This window comes from Mandrillus leucophaeus, unplaced genomic scaffold (assembly GCF_000951045.1).
Source record: "Mandrillus leucophaeus isolate KB7577 unplaced genomic scaffold, Mleu.le_1.0 Scaffold504, whole genome shotgun sequence".
In the NCBI taxonomy this organism is placed as follows: Eukaryota; Metazoa; Chordata; class Mammalia; order Primates; family Cercopithecidae; genus Mandrillus; species Mandrillus leucophaeus.
In genome coordinates this window covers 1,622,015-1,640,784 of record NW_012105410.1, presented here as the reverse complement: position 1 = coordinate 1,640,784, position 18,770 = coordinate 1,622,015, and the positions used below count along the sequence as shown (strand labels likewise).

The 18,770-nt window shown below is 46.3% G+C and overlaps 1 protein-coding gene across 3 annotated transcripts in view; it reads right to left on the bottom strand.

Moving 5' to 3' along the window:
- Positions 1-1,050: 1,050 nt before the first annotated feature.
- FAM168A (family with sequence similarity 168, member A) overlaps positions 1,051-18,770 on the bottom strand; it is a 195,254-nt gene continuing 177,534 nt past the window's right edge. For 2 of the 3 annotated variants that reach the window (XM_011996211.1, XM_011996212.1), the window contains 5 exons: positions 17,384-17,509; positions 9,232-9,374; positions 7,335-7,509; positions 5,364-5,494; positions 1,051-4,563 (listed from right to left, as the gene is read on the bottom strand). In XM_011996211.1, coding sequence (XP_011851601.1) covers positions 5,382-5,494; positions 7,335-7,509; positions 9,232-9,374; positions 17,384-17,509 — 557 coding nt within the window. In that variant the 3' untranslated portion in view covers positions 1,051-4,563; positions 5,364-5,381. The remainder of the gene's footprint in view (positions 4,564-5,363; positions 5,495-7,334; positions 7,510-9,231; positions 9,375-17,383; positions 17,510-18,770) is intronic. The other variant, XM_011996213.1, reaches the window with a different exon arrangement.

The following is an 18,770-nucleotide window of genomic DNA, read 5'->3' as shown; positions in this document are numbered from 1 at the left end:
TTCCACGTATTTTCACTTAACTGCAATTGAGGAGGGATTCTGATACAGATGGTGATATAGAAGACAAAGTTCACTCTGGGCACAGAACAAAGCTGAGGAATTTGATATGGAAGCTTAGCCAGTGCCTCACTGGAATCCTGGATGAGTCCTATCTGTATGAGGAGCCAAAACTTGGTGACCAAGGGGCCTGTCCTTTTATACTTCATGTGATTCCTTTCTGAAGGCCATCAGAACAAAGTAAGCCCTCCAAAGAAGGACCCCCAGATCTCTGGGAACGGGGTACCTCAAATTTGGAACAATCTGGGTGGCCAGGGGTAAGGATGCTCAGAGTCTGGTTCTGGTCCTCACCCATGGGAAAAGCAAGCCCAGAGACTTCAGTCTGTATGCTTTTGGCCAAGGCTACACCAGATCCTCTTGAAGTACCAACTCACTGGATCTGGACAGTGGGCAGGCTCTCAGGGGATAGGAAGCCAGGTGTGCATGCTTACCAAGGACATGGGTCTCCCAGTAGAAAGATGCCTCGTGCTGTCCTTGAACATGTCTTCAGTCCTGGGCATTGTGACCCCAAAGTGTTTTGTCCAAGTGAGGCCTTTAGTTGCAAATTCTCATCCTCCTTGTGCTGCCAGCTAGATGTGCCTCTGGGTCCCTCCCCAGGGCTCATTACAGGTCCTGGCCCAAAGCAGTTCATAGAAATACGCTCAGCTCAAGAGGACTGGGCTTCCCAGCTCTCTATAAAGTACAGTGAGCCCCTCCCTTCATGCTTGCCAAGAGGCCCAGCAGGTGGCAGCAGAAAGAGCAGAGGATTTGAAGAATCACTTACAAGCTGTGTGACCTTTTAGCAAGTGTCAAGCCTCCTGAGCCTTAGGTTTTTTGCCTGTAAAATGGAGGACTTTTGCAACCAATGTCAAAGTACTTTGCATACCAAAAAAGCTCTGGACAGGTGTGTGTGTCCCTGCTAGATATTCAGGAAAGGGGATATACATTTTAGAGTCATTGCCAGGTAAGAAAGAACAGCAACTCCTACCTCATGAGGAAGAAATTAAATATGCATTTTTTTCAAAACACGGCAAACCATTATGTTTCAGGCTTTCACTATTTGCAGGCAATCCAGCTCCCAGACTCAAACTTCCTCGGCCCCAGGCCAGTGAGGAGAGGGGGTCAGGTAGAAGAAGTAGAGGAATTCAAAAGGGTTGGCTGGTGACTGGAACCATCTGGACCCCGATCCTGGCCACGGGTGTTACACCTGGGGAGAGGCAGTGGCGTGAGGAGGAGGGAGGGGTTTGCATTCTGGGGCCAGTGCTGTGCTCATTGTCGGCGGCCACATCCCTTGTCCTCTCTTGCTTGCCTGCCTTCAATGAGAGGGCCCTTCCAGCTCTGACTTTTTATCTTGCTTGACCACCGCGCCGTCTAGAATCTTTGGAGGATACCTATGGTACTTCCCACTAGATCTCTGTGTCCTTACCAGTAACTGTGCCCTTCCTACCAGAGGCACATGACTGCCCCCGCTCTCCTGGGCTCAGTCCTTTTGCAGTGACTCCCCAAGCTTGGCCAGGCTTGTGGATCTCCATCATAGCAAGAGGCTGAGGCCAGCTGAACTGGGGCTCATACTGAAAAAGGGGTGCTGGACCTAGGCTCCTCCAGACCACAGCCTTTCAGTGCCCTATTTTCACCTTGGGGCCTCCCTTTGCTCTTGAATTACATAGTAGGGGCTAAGATAGGGCACAGAGCACAAATGCTTTAGTACGTGAGCCTGTGTGGGGATCAGATGGAGGGGAACGAGACAGCAGACAGCCTGGGATTCAAGTGGCTCTGTCACTTATTAGCAAGTCACTTGACTTTTCCAAGCCTTGATTTCCTTATGGATCAAATAGGAGAAATAACCTCTGTTTCATCGGGTTAAACCAGATAATTTATGTTCAACTGTTCTGTGAACTCTGAGGTCCAGCTGTTAGTTTTACTTACTGGTGTAGAAAGAACAAAAGTTACAAGGTCATTCCTAGGTCTCCTCTTCTTCCTTTCTCCTCTCTGTGGTTCCACCCCAGCCCACATGGAGGCAGCAGGGTTCTGGGAAGCCTGGCAGACCAGCATGCTGTTCACTGTGGGCCTGTTCCCTTCCATAACCTGTTTCCTCATTTGTCAATTGACTGTAATAACTGTGATCCCATCCCTCTCAGGGCGAGTACATGAAAGGCTTTGAAGTGCTTTGAACTCTGTGATGCACCTGACAAATCCAAAGGTTTCTATTATTATTATCATCATTATCATTATTATTATTTTGGCATTTTTCAAACACGTATGACATAATCCAGAACAACCTTTACCCACCTTTACAAAACCAAAGCGGGTGGGAGGAGGTATTTGCAAAAAGTGAATTAACACTGGAAAACTTTCTGTTGTTTTAAAGTGAAACCTCATCAGCACCCCGGAACAGACAATTTAGAAAAGCTGAATTTTTTCTTACTGGTCCTAAAGTTCCTTGGAAGCCCAGGAAGGTGGGCCCCCAAACTCCTGGCTCTAGACCAAGGATGCTGATGGGCTTTACCCTCCTGGGAATGGCTAGACAGCTTCTGAGCTCCTTCCAACCCAAGGGTTTCCTGATTTTTCCCTCCCTTGGGGAGACATGAGGGGTAGGGGTAAGGGTATGTCCAAGTTTGTGTGAATTTAAAATGAAAGCAGTTTTTTAAAGTCCCAAATGTTGTCAATGATCCCATTTTGTACAGTAAAATGTTCGTGCCCCACCCCCAGAGGAGCTGCTGGCCCAGCCAAGCGCTGGGTGCCAGAGGCTGCTCCTGGGCAATCCAGGCTCCTGGCTGAGACTAGCAGGGACCTCCTGGTCCCAGGGGTCCCTCTTCTCCCAGATGAGCCTGTCTCCTGGGCCTCATCCTTGTCCTCCTCTCCTGATGACTCCCACTCTCTTCCTCCTCTTCCTCTCCTCTCGGGATGAGGGGCTACTGTCCTAAAAGTATGGTCTCTCCTTTTCAGCCAGCCCACCTGCTCCTTCTCCTGGAGGTGGAGTCAGGTACAGGATGGAAGTTCCAGATGTCTTCACAGAATTTCCAAATGCTATTTCTTCATTTGCCATTTCTGTTCCTGCCATCTGCCCTCATGTAGCTTCTGCCCAGTCTTCAACCCCCGCCTTTGGAGTCCGTGGAGGAAAAGGGCAGAAACAGGAGCCCAGAGACCGTTCCAGACTCACCAGGTATGGGCGCTGCCGACTTAATTTTTACAAAACCAAGCCAATCTGTCCCTAGGTACATTTTTGTAGGCAAGGTGCCCACTAGGTAGGAAGGCTGCATTTAATGCTAATTTACTGTAAGGTCTAGGGCAGTCCTTTCCTCTTCTCTGGGCCTCAGTTTCCTCATCTGCCAAATAGGGGAATGGATGAGATGATTGCTAAGGTCCCTTCAGTTCCATGAGTCTATGAAATGTTTATTGCTATTGCTTTTCCTTCACTATCCTGACCTTCAGAACTGCCAGCACCCACCTGGAATATGGTTCCTTCACTTGGGCCATGAATGGCACAGGTAACCAAGAGCTTGGCCTGCCTGCAAGCTCTACAGTCAGAGAGGTGAGTCCTGGCACTGGGAAGGGCAAAAGGAAAGGGAGAGAAATGCCCTAGGTTCCCACTCCAGTCAGGAGGAAGCTCCTCATCAGAGTGGGTCCATGACAGCTCAGAGGCTGAAGTCTGGATGACACAGGGCATCTGGCCTTCCAAGGCCTCGGGATGCCGGGATCCCACCACCCTGCAGCCGCTTGGCAGGTCTAAGGTCAAAATCACCTTTTGAGGAAGTGCCAGGTCAGTTAACATCACTGTGCAAATCAGAAGGTCCAGGGCCAGATGCTTTGACCAGAGACCTTTCAAACCAAAGCCATGAGGCAAACACTGCTCCCTTCTCCCCTCTCCCCTCTCCTTCCCCACAATGCCCTCCCTCCCCCCCACCCTTCCCCAAATTCTAAAGACTTTTTTTCCCAGGTTCTTGGCCTGGGGTATTAAGCTGCTAATAACATTCCTACATACTCAGGTGGTTTTGTTCTTGGTCTGTTGCAATGGTTCTCAGGAGACATTTCATTTGTGTTCAGGACATGGGAATGTCCTGAACTAATCTTGCTTAAGAAAAACAACCAGAACACTCCCCTAGAGATGTAGCCTGCTCAACAGCTCTGAGTTCCTACCCTGGACCACATCTGTTTATGCTCTTCAAATGGAATCCAGCCTTCAGATGAACCATTGCAATAAACCCTACTCTCTGCTTGTCTCTAGACTGGGATCCCCAGGGACAGGACACTTAGGGAAGAGCAGAGAGGACATGGCCTGGTCAGGTAGGAGGAAGTGGGTAGAGCTGGAAGGGCAGCGGCTAAGAGGGGTACAGTCGGGGAGAGGCAGGAGATTAGAAAAAGCAGCTTTTACAAAAACCAAAAATAAAAATCAAAACCATTAAAGATGCATAAAGTGACCCTTGCACTTCCGTTGTCTCTTCTTGCAAATAGAGGTGGTGCTGCTAGGGAACTGCTCCAGCACCGGTGTAAGACTTGAGTAGTTGCATACAATGTGTGACTCCAGATCTGTGGAGGGAAAGGGGAAAGAAACAGTGTCAGTGATATTCCAGAGGCCCCCAAACAGTGTCAGTGATATTCCAGGTTTCCTCAAGGAAACCTCTGGACCCCTTCCCCTCAACTTGGGAGCCCTCAATGGAGCCTCTGTGCCTTCCTAGTGAAGCTGCCCGCTTCCTGCCTGTGGAAGCTGTTGTACTCTGGTGCCAAGAACCCTGGAGGAGATAGGGGAGGCCAGATGATGTGGTGGGCCAGAGGATTTCAAAGTGACATCCCTGGAGCACTGTGGTTCACTGTCACTGCCTCAGGAGCTGCTGAGGGGACCAAGGAAGCCAGTGGCCTGGGTCAGCCCAAAGCCTCCAAACAGCTCCAATCAAAGCTCTAACATATGATCTAGGTAAGAGTTCATTTGAAGAATGGGGCCCAAAGTTAAAAGAAATCTGAAGACCATAAGGTAAATGGCACAGAATTCAGTACTAGAGAACTGAAGTTTTTGATACTGAACTACATATTTATCTGTAAAATGGAGCTAATGATCCTTATTTCAGAGCAACTATAAGGATTATGAGATAACATAAACAAAGGGATAGCTACTATTATTTCTGTTCTTATTTAGATTTCAACAAGCAGTCAACAGAAGTGATAGCTATTATTAAGAGTGATATTATGGACCTTGGAGCAGGAAAGCAACTGATACCTTGACAGCTGTTACCTGCCCCAGCTGACACCTGTGCGCCAGACCCAAACCAGGGACTTTGAGGCAGTTCCTGTATGTATCCCCCCCTCCCACTTCTCACCCTGGCCACACTCACTTGGATGGGCTGCAGGCTTTACCAGTGTGGGGGCACGTAGCTGTACGCAGGGGTTCCTTGGGCCCTATATGTTGGCATGGAGACAGGGTGTGCCCCAATCGCCGTGTGCTGGGGTGTAGTCAGCAGGGTACCTGAGCATCCAGAGAGAAAAGAGTAACCTGACGAGGCTGTACCAGACACAGGAATGAAGAGGATGAAGCTACAGTCTTTCACATGGCTGTTTCCTCTGCCCAAATCCCCCATATCTCCCTCACCTTCCTGATGAACTGCTGTCCACCCTTCTCCACCTTGCCAGACTTCGCCTCCTTAGGAGAATCTTTTCTGATGCTTGAGGACAGAATCAATCACTATTCTAAGTCCTCCTTTTCCCTTTTTCTTTGAGATGGAGTCTCGCTCTGTTGTCCAGGCTGGAGTGCAATGGTGCGATCCCAGCTCACTGCAGCCTCTGCCTCCTGAATTCAAGCGATTCTCCTGCCTTAGCCTCCTGAGCAGCTGGGATTACAGGTGCCCGTCACCACACCCAGCTAATTTTTTTATTTTTAGTAGAGATAGGGTTTCGCTATGTTAGCCAGGCTGGTCTCAAACTCCTGACCTCAAGTGATCCGCCCACCTCGGCCTCCCAAAATGCTGGGATTATAGGTGTAAGCCACCATGCCCAGCCTTCCTTTTACTTTTCCTTGTATGCTTCTCTTACTGCACAATCATACTGAGTAGTAATTGTGATGTGTGTGGTTGTATTTCCCACACTAACCTAGGTGTTCCTTAAGGACAGTGTTCTGATCTGATCTATTGATATTGGGTTCCCAGGACCTGAACAAGGCTGACACTGAGTCAGTTTGCCAACAGTTTGCCAACTTGATCTGGGGAGTAAGAGGCCTTAACCATACCCTTACGTTAGGGGCAGAATAAAATCCAAATGCTCACTCTACCCCTTATACTTTCTTACCTCAGATGGTATCCTACCTGGTTCTTTAAAAGTTGGGTCTCTAGGCTGGGCATAATGGCTTATATCTGTTACTCCAGTACTTTGGGAGTCTGAGGTGGGTGGATCCCTTGAGCCCAAGAGTTCAAGACCAGCCTGTGCAACATGGTGAAACCCTGCCTCCACAAAAAAACACAAAAATTAGCCGGGTGTGGTGGCGCATGCCTGTGGTCCCAGCTACTTGGGAGGCTGAGGTGGGAAGATCACTTGAGCCCAAGCAGATCAAGACTACAGTAGGCCAAGATCGTGCCACTGCACTCCAGCCTGGGTGACAAAGCAAGACCCTGTCTCCAAAAAAAAAAAAAGGGTCCTTGGGGACTTCTGCTTGTCTCATCCCTCATAATTATTATAATTATTGCACAGGTTCTTAAGCTCCTGCCTAATAAAGAGCATTGCCCCCTGTGTCCTCTTTTTTGGTGCCCCTGCTGTTATTGGAGTGCTAGCATCATCTCTCTCCCCTAAAGTACACTGACAACCTCCTTACTGAGCTACTTGCTTCTGAATCACCCCTTCTAATCCTGTCTCCACTCTGCAGCCAGAGAATGTTTAAACCTAACTGCATCCCTGCCCTGCTTGACCCCCTTTGTGCACAATAGAGGTACCACAAGGTGTCCAAGACTTTCCACCATCTTATCCTTGCCAGTGATCCAGCCACCTTCCAACTCCAAGCCCCAATTTCCTAAGGGCCATGGCTCCATTCCTCCATTCTGTGAACATGCCATATTCATGTTCCTTCTGCACCGCCCTTCCCTCTTTCACTTCTCTAGTTAGCCTGTGTTCACCCTTTAAGGCCTAGCTCAATATGCCCTTTTTGGTGAAATCTTCCTCATCCCCACAGACAGATTTAGAGGCTCCTTCCTCTGGGTTCCCAAGCCCCCTGGCGCAGGATCTCTTGTGCTACGCTGCAGTCGATTCTATGACTGTGTTCTCCGCTCCGTTTTGAGTTCATAGAGGAAAGGGATGGACACTGATGCAGAAGCTGCCCTCACCTGCTGACATTGCCATGGTGGTGCCTGCCACCATGCCCATGGCCACGCCGTTGGTCCTGGGGGCGGCAACAGGTGCCGGGTAGATAGCAGAGGGGATGCTGTTGGGCTGGACGACCGTGGTGTGGTGGATGACATGAGGCTGGGCAGCATACACCGGCTGTGTGTAGTAGGCTCCCTGGGGGAAAGAGGCTGAGGTCACACAGGCATTTGGAGAGGTAGGTGGGATATGGAGAGAGCAGCACTGGCTGAAGGACACAAGGTCCGGACCCCAGCTGGGGTTCTGCTTGTCTTACTTTGTGACTGTGGTCAGTGCAGTGCTGGGCTCAGCTTCTGGTCTGAAAAATAAGGCCCTAATTCTGTCCTGCCTTGCTCCTAAGGCTGCTCTGATGATCTAACGGGATAAGAGCTCTACCCCCTTAACCTTGGTTTTAGCATTTTAAAATGTTTTAACTTACTGCAATGAACTTTTATAAACTACCTAAAATTTAAAGTTAGGAATAACAGTCAATCAGTTACCAAGCATGTGAACAGCGTTGGTAAACTCCAGAACACATACACGGAAGGATAGTTAGTAGTAGTATCATACTGGTACAAGTGCATGTTGTAAAAAAAAGTACATGTTGAAAAAAAAATGGCGGCCGGGCACGGTGGCTCATGTCTATAATCTCAGTACTTTGGAGGCCAAGGCAGGCAGATCACTTGAGGTCAGGAGTTCGAGACCAGCCTGATCAGCACGGTGAAACCCCATCTCTACTAAAAATACAAAAAAATGAGCCAGGCATGGTGGCGCATGCCTGTGGTCCCAGCTACCTGGGAGGCTGAGGCAGGAGAATGGCTTGAACCCGGGAGGCGGAAGCTGCAGTGAGCTGAGATCACACCACTGCACTCCAGCCTGGGTAACAGAGCAAGACTCCATCTCAAAAAAAAAAAAAAAAAAAAAGGCATACATGGATAGCATTTCCCAGGATGTCTCTTATTAGCTATTTCCCTTTAGGTAAAAAGGCAAGGATGAAGACAGTGGTCCGAGGTGACTCCCAATGCCTGAATCACATGGCTGCTTCCTGCTACCACAATCCACTGGCCCACTGACTTCCAGGGGAAGTAAACAGGAGCCCCTGATATCATCTTAATTCAGAAATCTTCAAATGTTTCTATTAAATGAGATAAATTGATCTCAAGCCTCTTATTTTTTTAAGTTTTGTCTTCTACTCTAAAATATAGCTGTTTTTTAAACTAAAAAAGTATTCTCCTCACCACTTATACTTCCTATAGAGTTGTCACTCCAGAAGAATGTGTCATGGGTGTGCCAGAGCCCCATATGGTCCCCTGTCTCATACCAATCCTGGAATGCATACATCCTCTAGCTGAAGGAGCCCAGAAAGGCCCATCAGGCACAGAAAGAGAGAGTAACTTGCCTAAGGTCACAGAGCTCTGGTGGCAGAGCCTGTGTACTTTCATCCTCCCCACTCAGCTCACAGACTGAGGAAGGGTAGATGTGGGGGTTAGAGAGAAAAGACTAAGACATTGGGGTCTCATCTTGACCAACCAATAGCTCATGGTGTAACCCTGGACAAGTCATTCCCCTCTTTGGGTCTCAGTTTCCCCACTTGTTTAACAAAGGAGTTGAGCTAGAAAATCTCTGAGGGCCTTTGTCCTCTGACATTCTGGGCTCTGTTAATGTAAATGACTTCATGCCTCACCCCTCTAGGGGCTGAGGTAGAGTGAGGGAGTAAGCAGACTGCAGGGATATCGCTTCCGTGATGCAACAAGGACAGCTAGCTGAGCCACTAACCATCCTCTCCTTCCCTCACTTCCTCACCCTACCCCACCCCACCACACTGTGCCCAGGCTGGAGGCTCCTCTACCTGCAGAAGAAGTGGCTTTGACGTGTACCTACCTGGGCATACAGATTCTGCTGGGGGTAGGCACTTCTGATTGGATACATGGCCGTCTGATAGGGGTTGGGTGATGGGGAGTAGGGGGGTGGAGCAGTATTACTCTGGGTCGGTGGGACCTTGTATGGTGTCCCCGCAGTATATCCTGTACCAAGGCAATAAGAGAGACTTCCAGTTAGTTGGCAGAAAAGCATTGCTAGAAGGCAGCAGGTCCCAGTCACAACTCCCCAGTCAAAGATGGGCTGAATCCAGGCAGGAAAGATAGATGAGAACAGAGAACAGGGCTCCACCCAGAAAGCCCTGGCCCCAGAGGCAGCTCCCTCAGTCCTGGTGCACAGGGCTGCATGGATGATTCTGGGCATCTTTTCTTTCTCTGGGTCTCAGAGCTCTCATCTATAAAATAAGAGGCTAGAACCAGATGGTCCCTTTTAGCTCTGACAGCCTGGGATTTGGAGCTGCCTTGTGAAATGGGCAGGTGCCCAGAGATGGAAGCCCTCAACTCACTTGCTCTTTATTGCTACTCTCTATCTACTTGCTTTTCTGTCTTCTCACACAGCATCCAGGGTATCCTTTTGCTACTGTTTCTTTCTCTCTTTTGCTCTATTTCTTTTTCTCCTTATCTCTCTCTCTTCTTGGACTTCCCTCCATCATGTTCCCCTGCCTCCCCACCAAGTTTGAAGGTGAAAACCCCATACAAAACACCATTCGGAGACCCTCATCTTCTGGGATGCTGACCATACAAAACACCATTCAGAGATTGTCATCTTCTAGGATGCTGAAAAACTGCTCTGCAAAGTTGGCTTCTCCTTCTCTCCTGGGCTCTAGGGGAAGGCCACCTCTGCCTGAAAAGACCTGAAGTCAGGGATCGCAAAGATTCACATCAACCTGGAACGTGGGCCATGTCTGTCCCTCAGCAGGACGGACAAAAGCTGGGGGGGACTGAGAAGTCAGGCCCCAAGAAGCTCACAATTGCCCAGGTAAATAAACTGTGCTGCCTTTGAATCCTCCGGAAAAGAGTGACAGACCCTTTGTTCACAGAAAAAAACTTGAAACATGAGTCCTCCGTCTCAAAAAATAAATAAAAATAAATAAAAAATAAAAAGAAACATGAGTCATTCAGGAACAAGACTGTCTTAGAATCACAAAATGGAATCATTCTATGGAACCCAAGTGATCGTCAAGTGACCCTAATCCTTGCATTTTACACAAGGGATCCTGGGCTCAGAAAAGGCAAGTGTTTTTAATAACTTCTCCTAAAAACTCTAAACTCTTCTAAGTTGAAGGGGCAGTGCCAGGGGACCCCAGCTTTGAAGCCCTGCTGGGGAGGTGCTGAGGTGACTTATTTCCTGTGGTTCCATCTTGGGTAGGTCTAGCAGACCTCACTGAACCTCTCTGGGCTTCAGCTCTTTCACCTATAAGATGCTCACCAAGGACCCTTTCAGCTCCGAGGTGCTGTTTCTATTATACAATAAGGGCTTGGGGCAGAGTGGACGGAGTGCTTTATTGGAAGAGAAGATATCTAGTCTTCAGTCCTGGCTTTCTCCCTAATTTTTGGTGACAACTGTCAAGTCTTTGGGCCTTAGTTTCTTATTTTGTAAAATCAGGTGGCTAAGAATGAAGATTTCTTCCTAAACAAAAATTCCATGGTTCTAAAGATCGTGGGTCTCTTCTACCTTAACCCCAAGTAAAAGCAAACTACCACATGGTCACAAATCTCTCTCAGTCCACATCACACCTCTTTGGCTTGGCACCTCCCTGCCCCTGATGACCCAGGAGGATAGGAGAGCTGCTGCACAGCTGCCACAAAAGTCAGACTATTCCCTGGATTCATGACATTTATTTTTTCACCTGCAGATTCATAGTTTTTTTTTCCATAGTTTTTTTTTTCCATAGTTTTGTGGTCAAATATGCTTGGGAAGTAAGTAGCAATGACGACAGAGTGGAAAGGACATATTAAAGAGAGGGAAGCATGTTAAAGAGAAGTAGAAACTAACTGGAAGTGGGACTATGAGCTGAGTGAGAAGTCTAGAGCAGATTCCTCAAAGTTTCCAGATTATGGAGCTAATCATGAAATGTGGTCACAGGAGGAGAAGCAGATTCTGTGAGGGAGACAGGGAGTTCAGCTTTGCAGATGTCTAGAAGGAACCATCTGATGTGTACGGAGACACAATTTACTTATCTATAAACAAAGGTGTTTATAGATAAACCAGAGATAGACATTTCCCAAATGCGGACAACAGACTATAGATTCCAAGGGATCTTAATAGTTGTTTTTGCCAAAGAAAAGGAAAGAAAAGAGTTCTGTAGTCCCATATGTTTGTGAAGTCACAATGTAAAACAGAGATTAAACAATTATGATTTTGTTTTTATTCCACGACCCTGAGAAGTTTTTAAAACAATAGGGTGGGCTGGATGTGATGGCTGTCACCTATAATCCCATCACTTTGGGAGGCCAAGGCGGGAGAAGCACTTGAGACCAGGAGTTCAACGCCAGCCTGGGTAACATAGACAGACTACATCTCTAAAAAAAAAAGAAAAAAAACGTAGCCAGGCATGGTGGCTGGTGCAGTGCCCAGCTACTTGGGAGGCTGAGGCATGAGGATGGCTTGAGCCCAGGAGTCTAAGGCTGTTGTGAACCATGATCACACCACTGTACTTCAGCCTGGGTGACTGCAGGACCCTGTCTCTTAAAGAAGGTGGGGGGGTGAACTGTGAATCTCTAAGATGGGAATATGTACAAGACTGTGTTTTCCAAATTAATTTTACCACAGAATCTTTTATTCATACTATAAACATTTACAACAATTAAATTTCAGCCATGTTTTTTGTAATTGAAGCTAGTTTTGGTAAACAAAGTTTTACTGTAACACACCCACATCCACTCATTTACATATTGACTAAGGCTACTTTCCTGCTACAATGGTAGTTACTGATAGAGAGCATATGGCCTTTGAAAAGCCTTTACAGGAATGTTTGCTGACCCCTGATTTAAAGGAATATATCAAGGTGTAGAGAATCCTAGCAGAGCTGAAAGCATCCATTTTCTATGCAGGAGAGTAGGACACCCCTGAATCAGAAGACGCCTGTTTCTGAAAGCTCTGTAGCACAGAGCCGTGGTTATGAGCAGTCTGGAGACAGACTGACTGCCTGGGTCCAAACCCCCAGCTCTGCAAGTTAATAGCTGTAGGATACATCAGTCTCCTTGTGTATGATATGGGAACAGTAATGGTACCTACTTCATAGGGTTCCTGTGATAAATGCATTAATTGTTAAGTAAAAAGCACTTAGAACAGTACCTGACATATTAGAAGCACTTTATAAAGATCAGTTATTATTATTTTCTTTCTCACTTTATAGAAAGACAGTAAGCTTCTGTCCTAAGGGTATGCAGGCAGAGCCTGGTCTGAGAGACTAAAGCTAAACTATGACTACTATGGTCTGTCCCAGCTTGAAACACAGACTCCAGGATTCTAAGATTCTAAAATGTTATGGCTTAAAATGCTATGATTTTATGATTCTTTAAAGTTAACAGGCCAACGATGCTGATGACTTTCCTTTATGCTCCTGGAGAATGTGCTCTGGAATTTTTCTCTTCCCTGGGGAAGCTGGATTACCCACTCTATGCCACAAGGACAGCCATATTACAAAGTGGTGAGACCATCCCTCTGAGGAAAATCAAAAAGCTCCAAGAGACTGCAGCAGAATTTGGTTCCCACATCTAAGAATAACCTTGTCTGAGAATGTTTCCCTTTCTTTATGTTATGAAATGAGACACACACATACTCAGAATACAAATCAGTAGCCAAAACACCCTTGGCAGTCAAAGAGATGATGCTGCAGAAGGCCTTGCTTGTTTGTCCAGACAGTCTGAGATGGGAGAAGCAGAACTGCAGAGCTAGAAGACTCAGAGATCATTAAGACCAACATAAACATTTCACAGGTGAGATAATGAGTAGTTGCTGAAAGAGAGAGCTGCTTGTGGGGATCTAAGACTCAGAGCTACTTCCTCTAACCACAGTGGTTCTCAAGGTTACTGTTTGTCAGGAGGATCTTCATGAAGCTGCAGAAACTGCTTGGGGGCCCTCATCCTAGGTTCTGTCAGTAAGTCAGGTCAATTCCTCTCTCAGGGAATATCCTCATTTGGATTACACAGTATCAGAGAACATTTCTAGTGCTGACATTCTAAGTCACTGAGTATTTCAGAAGACTTTCATGAGGAAATCATTGCAGAGGACTTTCCATAACTTACTGGTAGTCCTGTCAATACTGTTGAGGAACACTAAAAATTCCCCTGGAGCTATAGCCTGAGCTTGGGTAACACAAAAATCAGGATTTATTACTTTGTGCATCTAAGTAAAAGAAGCTATTGGGCTTGCTGCAAAAAAGGCTCACAGATTTTGCCCAAATGAACTTAGACTCAATTCACTCACTGGAGGCCTGGCTATCCTGAAAGGAATTCTAAGTCTAAAGGTCACAGAATTAAGACTTTGGAATGTTGTGCCTGAAGGACATTAGAGGTTTATATTCAACCTTCTCCCTTTCCGAGAAAGAATCTGGAGCCCAGAAGGACGGATTTTCCCCAAATTGTACAGCATATCAGTACAGAGCTGGGCCCAAAGTTCAGGGCTCACCATGCCCTAGGTAGAGCTCTTGCTGAGTTAAAGTCTCTGTAGTCCAATCTTGGGCATTTAATATACTGGCCTTTGTTGTCCCCATTTCACTAAAGGCAATATCATGAAAGAAAAAAGGAATTCAATCACTAGAAGTCCCAGCTCTGCCTTATAAAAGAGGCTTTGTTTATGATGTCCTATTCTTTCTCTTAGGTTCCTAACCATAATTTTAGAATCCATCAACTGGGATAATAAAAAGAGTATGTACATTAACAAGATAAAACCTTTTCAACCCTTTCTGCAATCCTTTCTTGCTGTCATAAATCTTTTTCAGTTGTAGAAGCCCTACCACCTTCAAAGGCATTGATCCTCACATTACGGATGCCTTTTAGACTAATCGGTTTATTGATCATCAGATTTATATGTCTGGACAAAATAGAGTTCTATGTCTGAATCTTGCTTTGACCCCTAAGACTCCTTGTTGGTAGCCAAGTAAGACAGTGATGAATAAGTAGGAAACCTAATTACAAACAGGCTTGGCAAGTGTCAGTGAAATTGAACTGAATTTGTCAAAGTGCCCTCAATTTTCTGTGGTACTAGAAGCCACAAAATCTGAATGCTGGCAGGAATCTTTTTGAGTATGGGAGGGCCAGTCAACCCCAACTGCATTAAAAAATGGCATAGGTTTATACATTACTTGCTTAAAAGAGAGGTAAGACAGGCATGGTAGCTGGTGGGCAGACAGCTTGAGCCCAGGAGTTTGAGACCAGCCTAGGCAATGTGGCAAAACCCCATCTCTACAAGAAATTAAAAAATTAGCTGGGCATGGTGTTGCATGCCTGTGGCCCCAGCTACATGGGAGGTTGTGGTGGGAGGATTGCTTGAGCCTAGGAGCTTGAGACTGCAGTGTGATGTGATTGTGACACTGGACTCCAGCCTGAGTGACAGAGCAAGACCTTGTCTCAAAAAAAAGGTGGGGGTGGGTATATTTTGGTCTTTTTCAGGGACTGTGATAGCCTGTCTGGGAGGGAACAGTGGGATGTGGCTGCTGGACACTTAATGGGAATTCGGAAAGATTTCAACGTAGTAGAAGGCAAGGCCTTCTGTTACTCAGACTTTCCAACTGTGGAAAGGGTTGCCTCTGAAGGGAATGAGTACTCCATTTTTGGAGATGGTTTGCTGGCCAGCTACTGTTAAGGGCAGCTAGAGAGGAGGTCCCTGTTAGGGTGGAAGACACTCAGTACACATCATCTTGCTGAGAGATAAGGAGTCTGATTGCAAGAAAGAACCTTCGAGATGATTTAGTTCAGTTCCCTCATTTTGCAGTTTGAAAAATCAAGGTCCAATGCATGGACATCAATTATCCAAGGTTACACAGAACCCAGTCTAGGATTCAAAGCTTTGGGCTTCCACTCCAGGTTGCTTTCTGCTACACTACACTACAGTATATATAAATATATATATATATATGTAATCTTACGTATGTTCATTCATTCTACCTGAGGTATCTGGAGAAACTCCTTATGGCTGACATACTCTTCTTTTTTTTTTTTTTTTGAGATGGAGTCTCGCTCTGTTGCCCAGGCTGGATCTTGCAGTGGCGCGATCTCGGCTCACTGCAAGCTCTGTCTCCCTGGTTCATGCCATCCTCCTGCCTCAGCCTCCTGAGTAGCTGGGACTCCAGGCGCCTGCCACCATGCCCGACTAATTTTTTGTATTTTTAGTACAGACGGGGTTTCACCATGTTGGCCAGGATGGTCTCGATCTCTTGACCTCGTGATCCGCCCGCCTCGGCCTCCCAAAGTGCTGGTATTACAGGTGTAAGCCACCACGCCCGGCCTGACATACCTCTCTTAAAGAGTCAAATCAATCTCATGAAAAAAAGTCAGTAATAGAATCTTAACCTGGGTGATATCTTTTTCCGGCTGTGCTGCTTACTACCTGGGTGGCGTTGGACCTATTACCTTTCTGAGCCTCGTCTTTCAAACTAGGATGAAAATCCACCTAAATAACTTAGTAGGAGTGTAGTGTAGATTAAATTAGAGGGTGATTATGAAAGTACATTTTACAAAAGGTGAGTTATGTTGTATAAACATAAACTGACGTTGACATCTAGGGGCAATGAAAATTCAGGAGAAAATGACATTGGATGTTGATATGGTTTAGATGTTTGTTTCCTCCAAATGTCATGCTGAAATGTAACCTCCAGTGTTGGAAATGGGGCCTGCTGGGAGGTATTGGATCATAGGGGTGGATCCCTCATGATGGCTTAGCACCATCCCCTTGTTGATGAGTGAGCTCTGATTATTTATAGAGTGTGGCACCTTCCCAGCCCCTTGCTCTCTCTCTCACCATATAATATGCTGGCTTCCTCTTTTACCCTCCGCCATGACTGTAAGCTTCCTGAGGCCCTCACCAGAAGCTAAGCAGAGGTTGGTACCATGCTTGCACAGTCTGTGGAACTGGAAGCCAATTAAACCTCTTTTCTTTATGAATTACCCAGCCTCAGGTATTTCTTTATAATAACACAAGAACAGACTAACACAGATGTTTTAAAGAAAAGAAAAGAAAAAAATACAATGAATTCTTCTAGTCTACTTACTTAGTAGATTAATAATTTGTGGAAACACACACTATCAGGCCTTGTCTGGACTATCCCTGTGAGGGCTTGTCCAGCCCTTACAACTTAAGAGATAAGTTCTCACCACATCCAAAGTCAGTCATTCCTCTGTTGAACAGCTCCGACAAGACACAAAGTTCTTCCTTATATGGAGTCAAAATGCCACTCAGTAATTTCTAAACATTCGTCCTCATTTCCCCGGTGGAACCACTTTGTGTTAAAAATTAGATGTGAAGGTGACAACATCAGTTACCCTACTGAGCCTCAGGATGAATATGACGAGTCTGACTGGCTAGCTGGTTTCTGGCCTCCCTGAAGACTCCTCATACACATCTTGGTCCCACAGTGCAGCTTCCACTAGGGCAGTGTTTCTCATACAGAGGGCAATTTTGCCCTGTAAGGGACATTTAGCAATGTTTAGAAACATTTTTGGTTGTCATAATGAGGCTTTCCTACTGGCATGTAGGGTAGAGGCCAGGGATGCTGTTAAACATCCTATAATGCACAGGACAGCGCCCCCATAACAAAGAATGATTTGGTCTAGATGTTAATAGTGCTGAGACTAAGAAGCCCTGTGCTAGAGGGGGAGCCCTCTCTGTCCAAAGACCCACAGACCTTCAAAATGTGCCCTCTGTCTTTTCCCCCTAAAAAGCAGTAATAGTCCTTCCCCAATCAACTTGTTGGCTAGGTGAGTATTTCCTTCTCCCTCCCTCAGTGCTTTGTGTCTCCCCAAAGCTGAGTGCATGATCAAAGAGGATGACCTTTCTTGAATAAGGAGGGCCAATTTTTTGCCTGGGTAAAAGAACCTCTTAAAACAGTATTTATCTCATAAATGTCATTTTTAAAAGCTCCCTTTCCTTTCTTCCTAAGAAACAAATCAGTCCCAACCAAGGGGAACAAGAAAAGGAGACAGGCTGTATTTACTGAAAGCCGCAGAGGATGCTTGGTAAGTTCGGTTCTCGGTCCCGGTGTCCACTGGGAGGTGGAAGGTGCCTTCAGTGCCACAGGAAGATGAGTTCTGTGGCCAGGCCTGTTTCATCAGCAGAGTTGCTTAAGGGAAGACACAAGAATGGCATTAGGCAGAAATAAGAAGTGGCCACCACCAATCACAGACACAAAGCAAGGGTCTTGTGCTAGACAGAAACATACAACCCAAGGGGCTTGTTCAGACACACAGGATGGTTCAGCCTTTCTGAGATGGTTAAGTGGGTTAGGAGGAATGCTGAAGTATGTTTCCAAATGATTGAAATCAAGGAAATCTGAATTTATACTAAAAGAGTCAGGATTTTCTACCTACTACTAAAACCACAAAGATGCCCATGAATGCCATCTCCTACTACCTGACACTGTGGCCTAAGGCTCTGATATATTCCTCAGTCACTTTCCCATTAACGTGTAGCAACGTGGGAGCCTTTGTGTGTTCACCAGATCAGTTGAGCACTCTTGGTTGTCTGAAATACCATCTGGAGGTATATTTATAAGCTGCTTTCAAAGACAGGCCCACAAATAATGACCACATTACATGAACCTTGTTGGACTACCATCCCTTCTGAAGGGACTGAGCTGTGGCCATGGTAGCTTAAAAGGCACTGGGCACTGTGCTGCACTGAACCTAGTTAGCTAGTGGGTACTCCTTGCTAATAACTCCTTCTCCTGTACACCCAGCTGAGGCCAGACATACTTCTTGCATACCCCTGAATATCTCCTACTCACGTGTTACTGGATGCCCCATGTGGGATATCTCCTCATGAATTAGAGGTGGTCCTTTGGGCCATTAAGAAAGCACATATGAAATTTGGGGTAGGTATGAAATATAGATGAGGCCCAGTTTAAGATGTGCAGAGACTTCCCAGGCTGACTCAAAGCTCAGCTCGAGACATCTGAAGGATGATAGGTTTTAGAAGTGGGGAGTGACTCAAATAACTTACCTTCGTGGTGTCCTGAGGGGGAAGGAGAAAAGAAACAGAGTTCTGAAGTGGGACTTGCCTAACTTTTCAGACATTTTCTTTGTTATAATTTCAAACACTAGAGGGGAAACATTCTTGACTCAAATTTCTGTTTATGGTAAAAAGAATAATTTTAGCAACATCTTTTCCACTCAAAGTCTTGGGGGGGTCATGGATACAGGGTGTTACATAGTATATTAGCAGAAGGTGGGGGCTACATTGGCAATACGTAAAACATTTAAATAAGAGGTTAAGACAGGGTGTTATGAGAATAAAGTATGCCTATACACTCTCTAATTCCACCAGGACAAGGACATTCTACCTCTAGAGAGATCCCGTAACCCTCTCTGCCCATTCAGGTTACA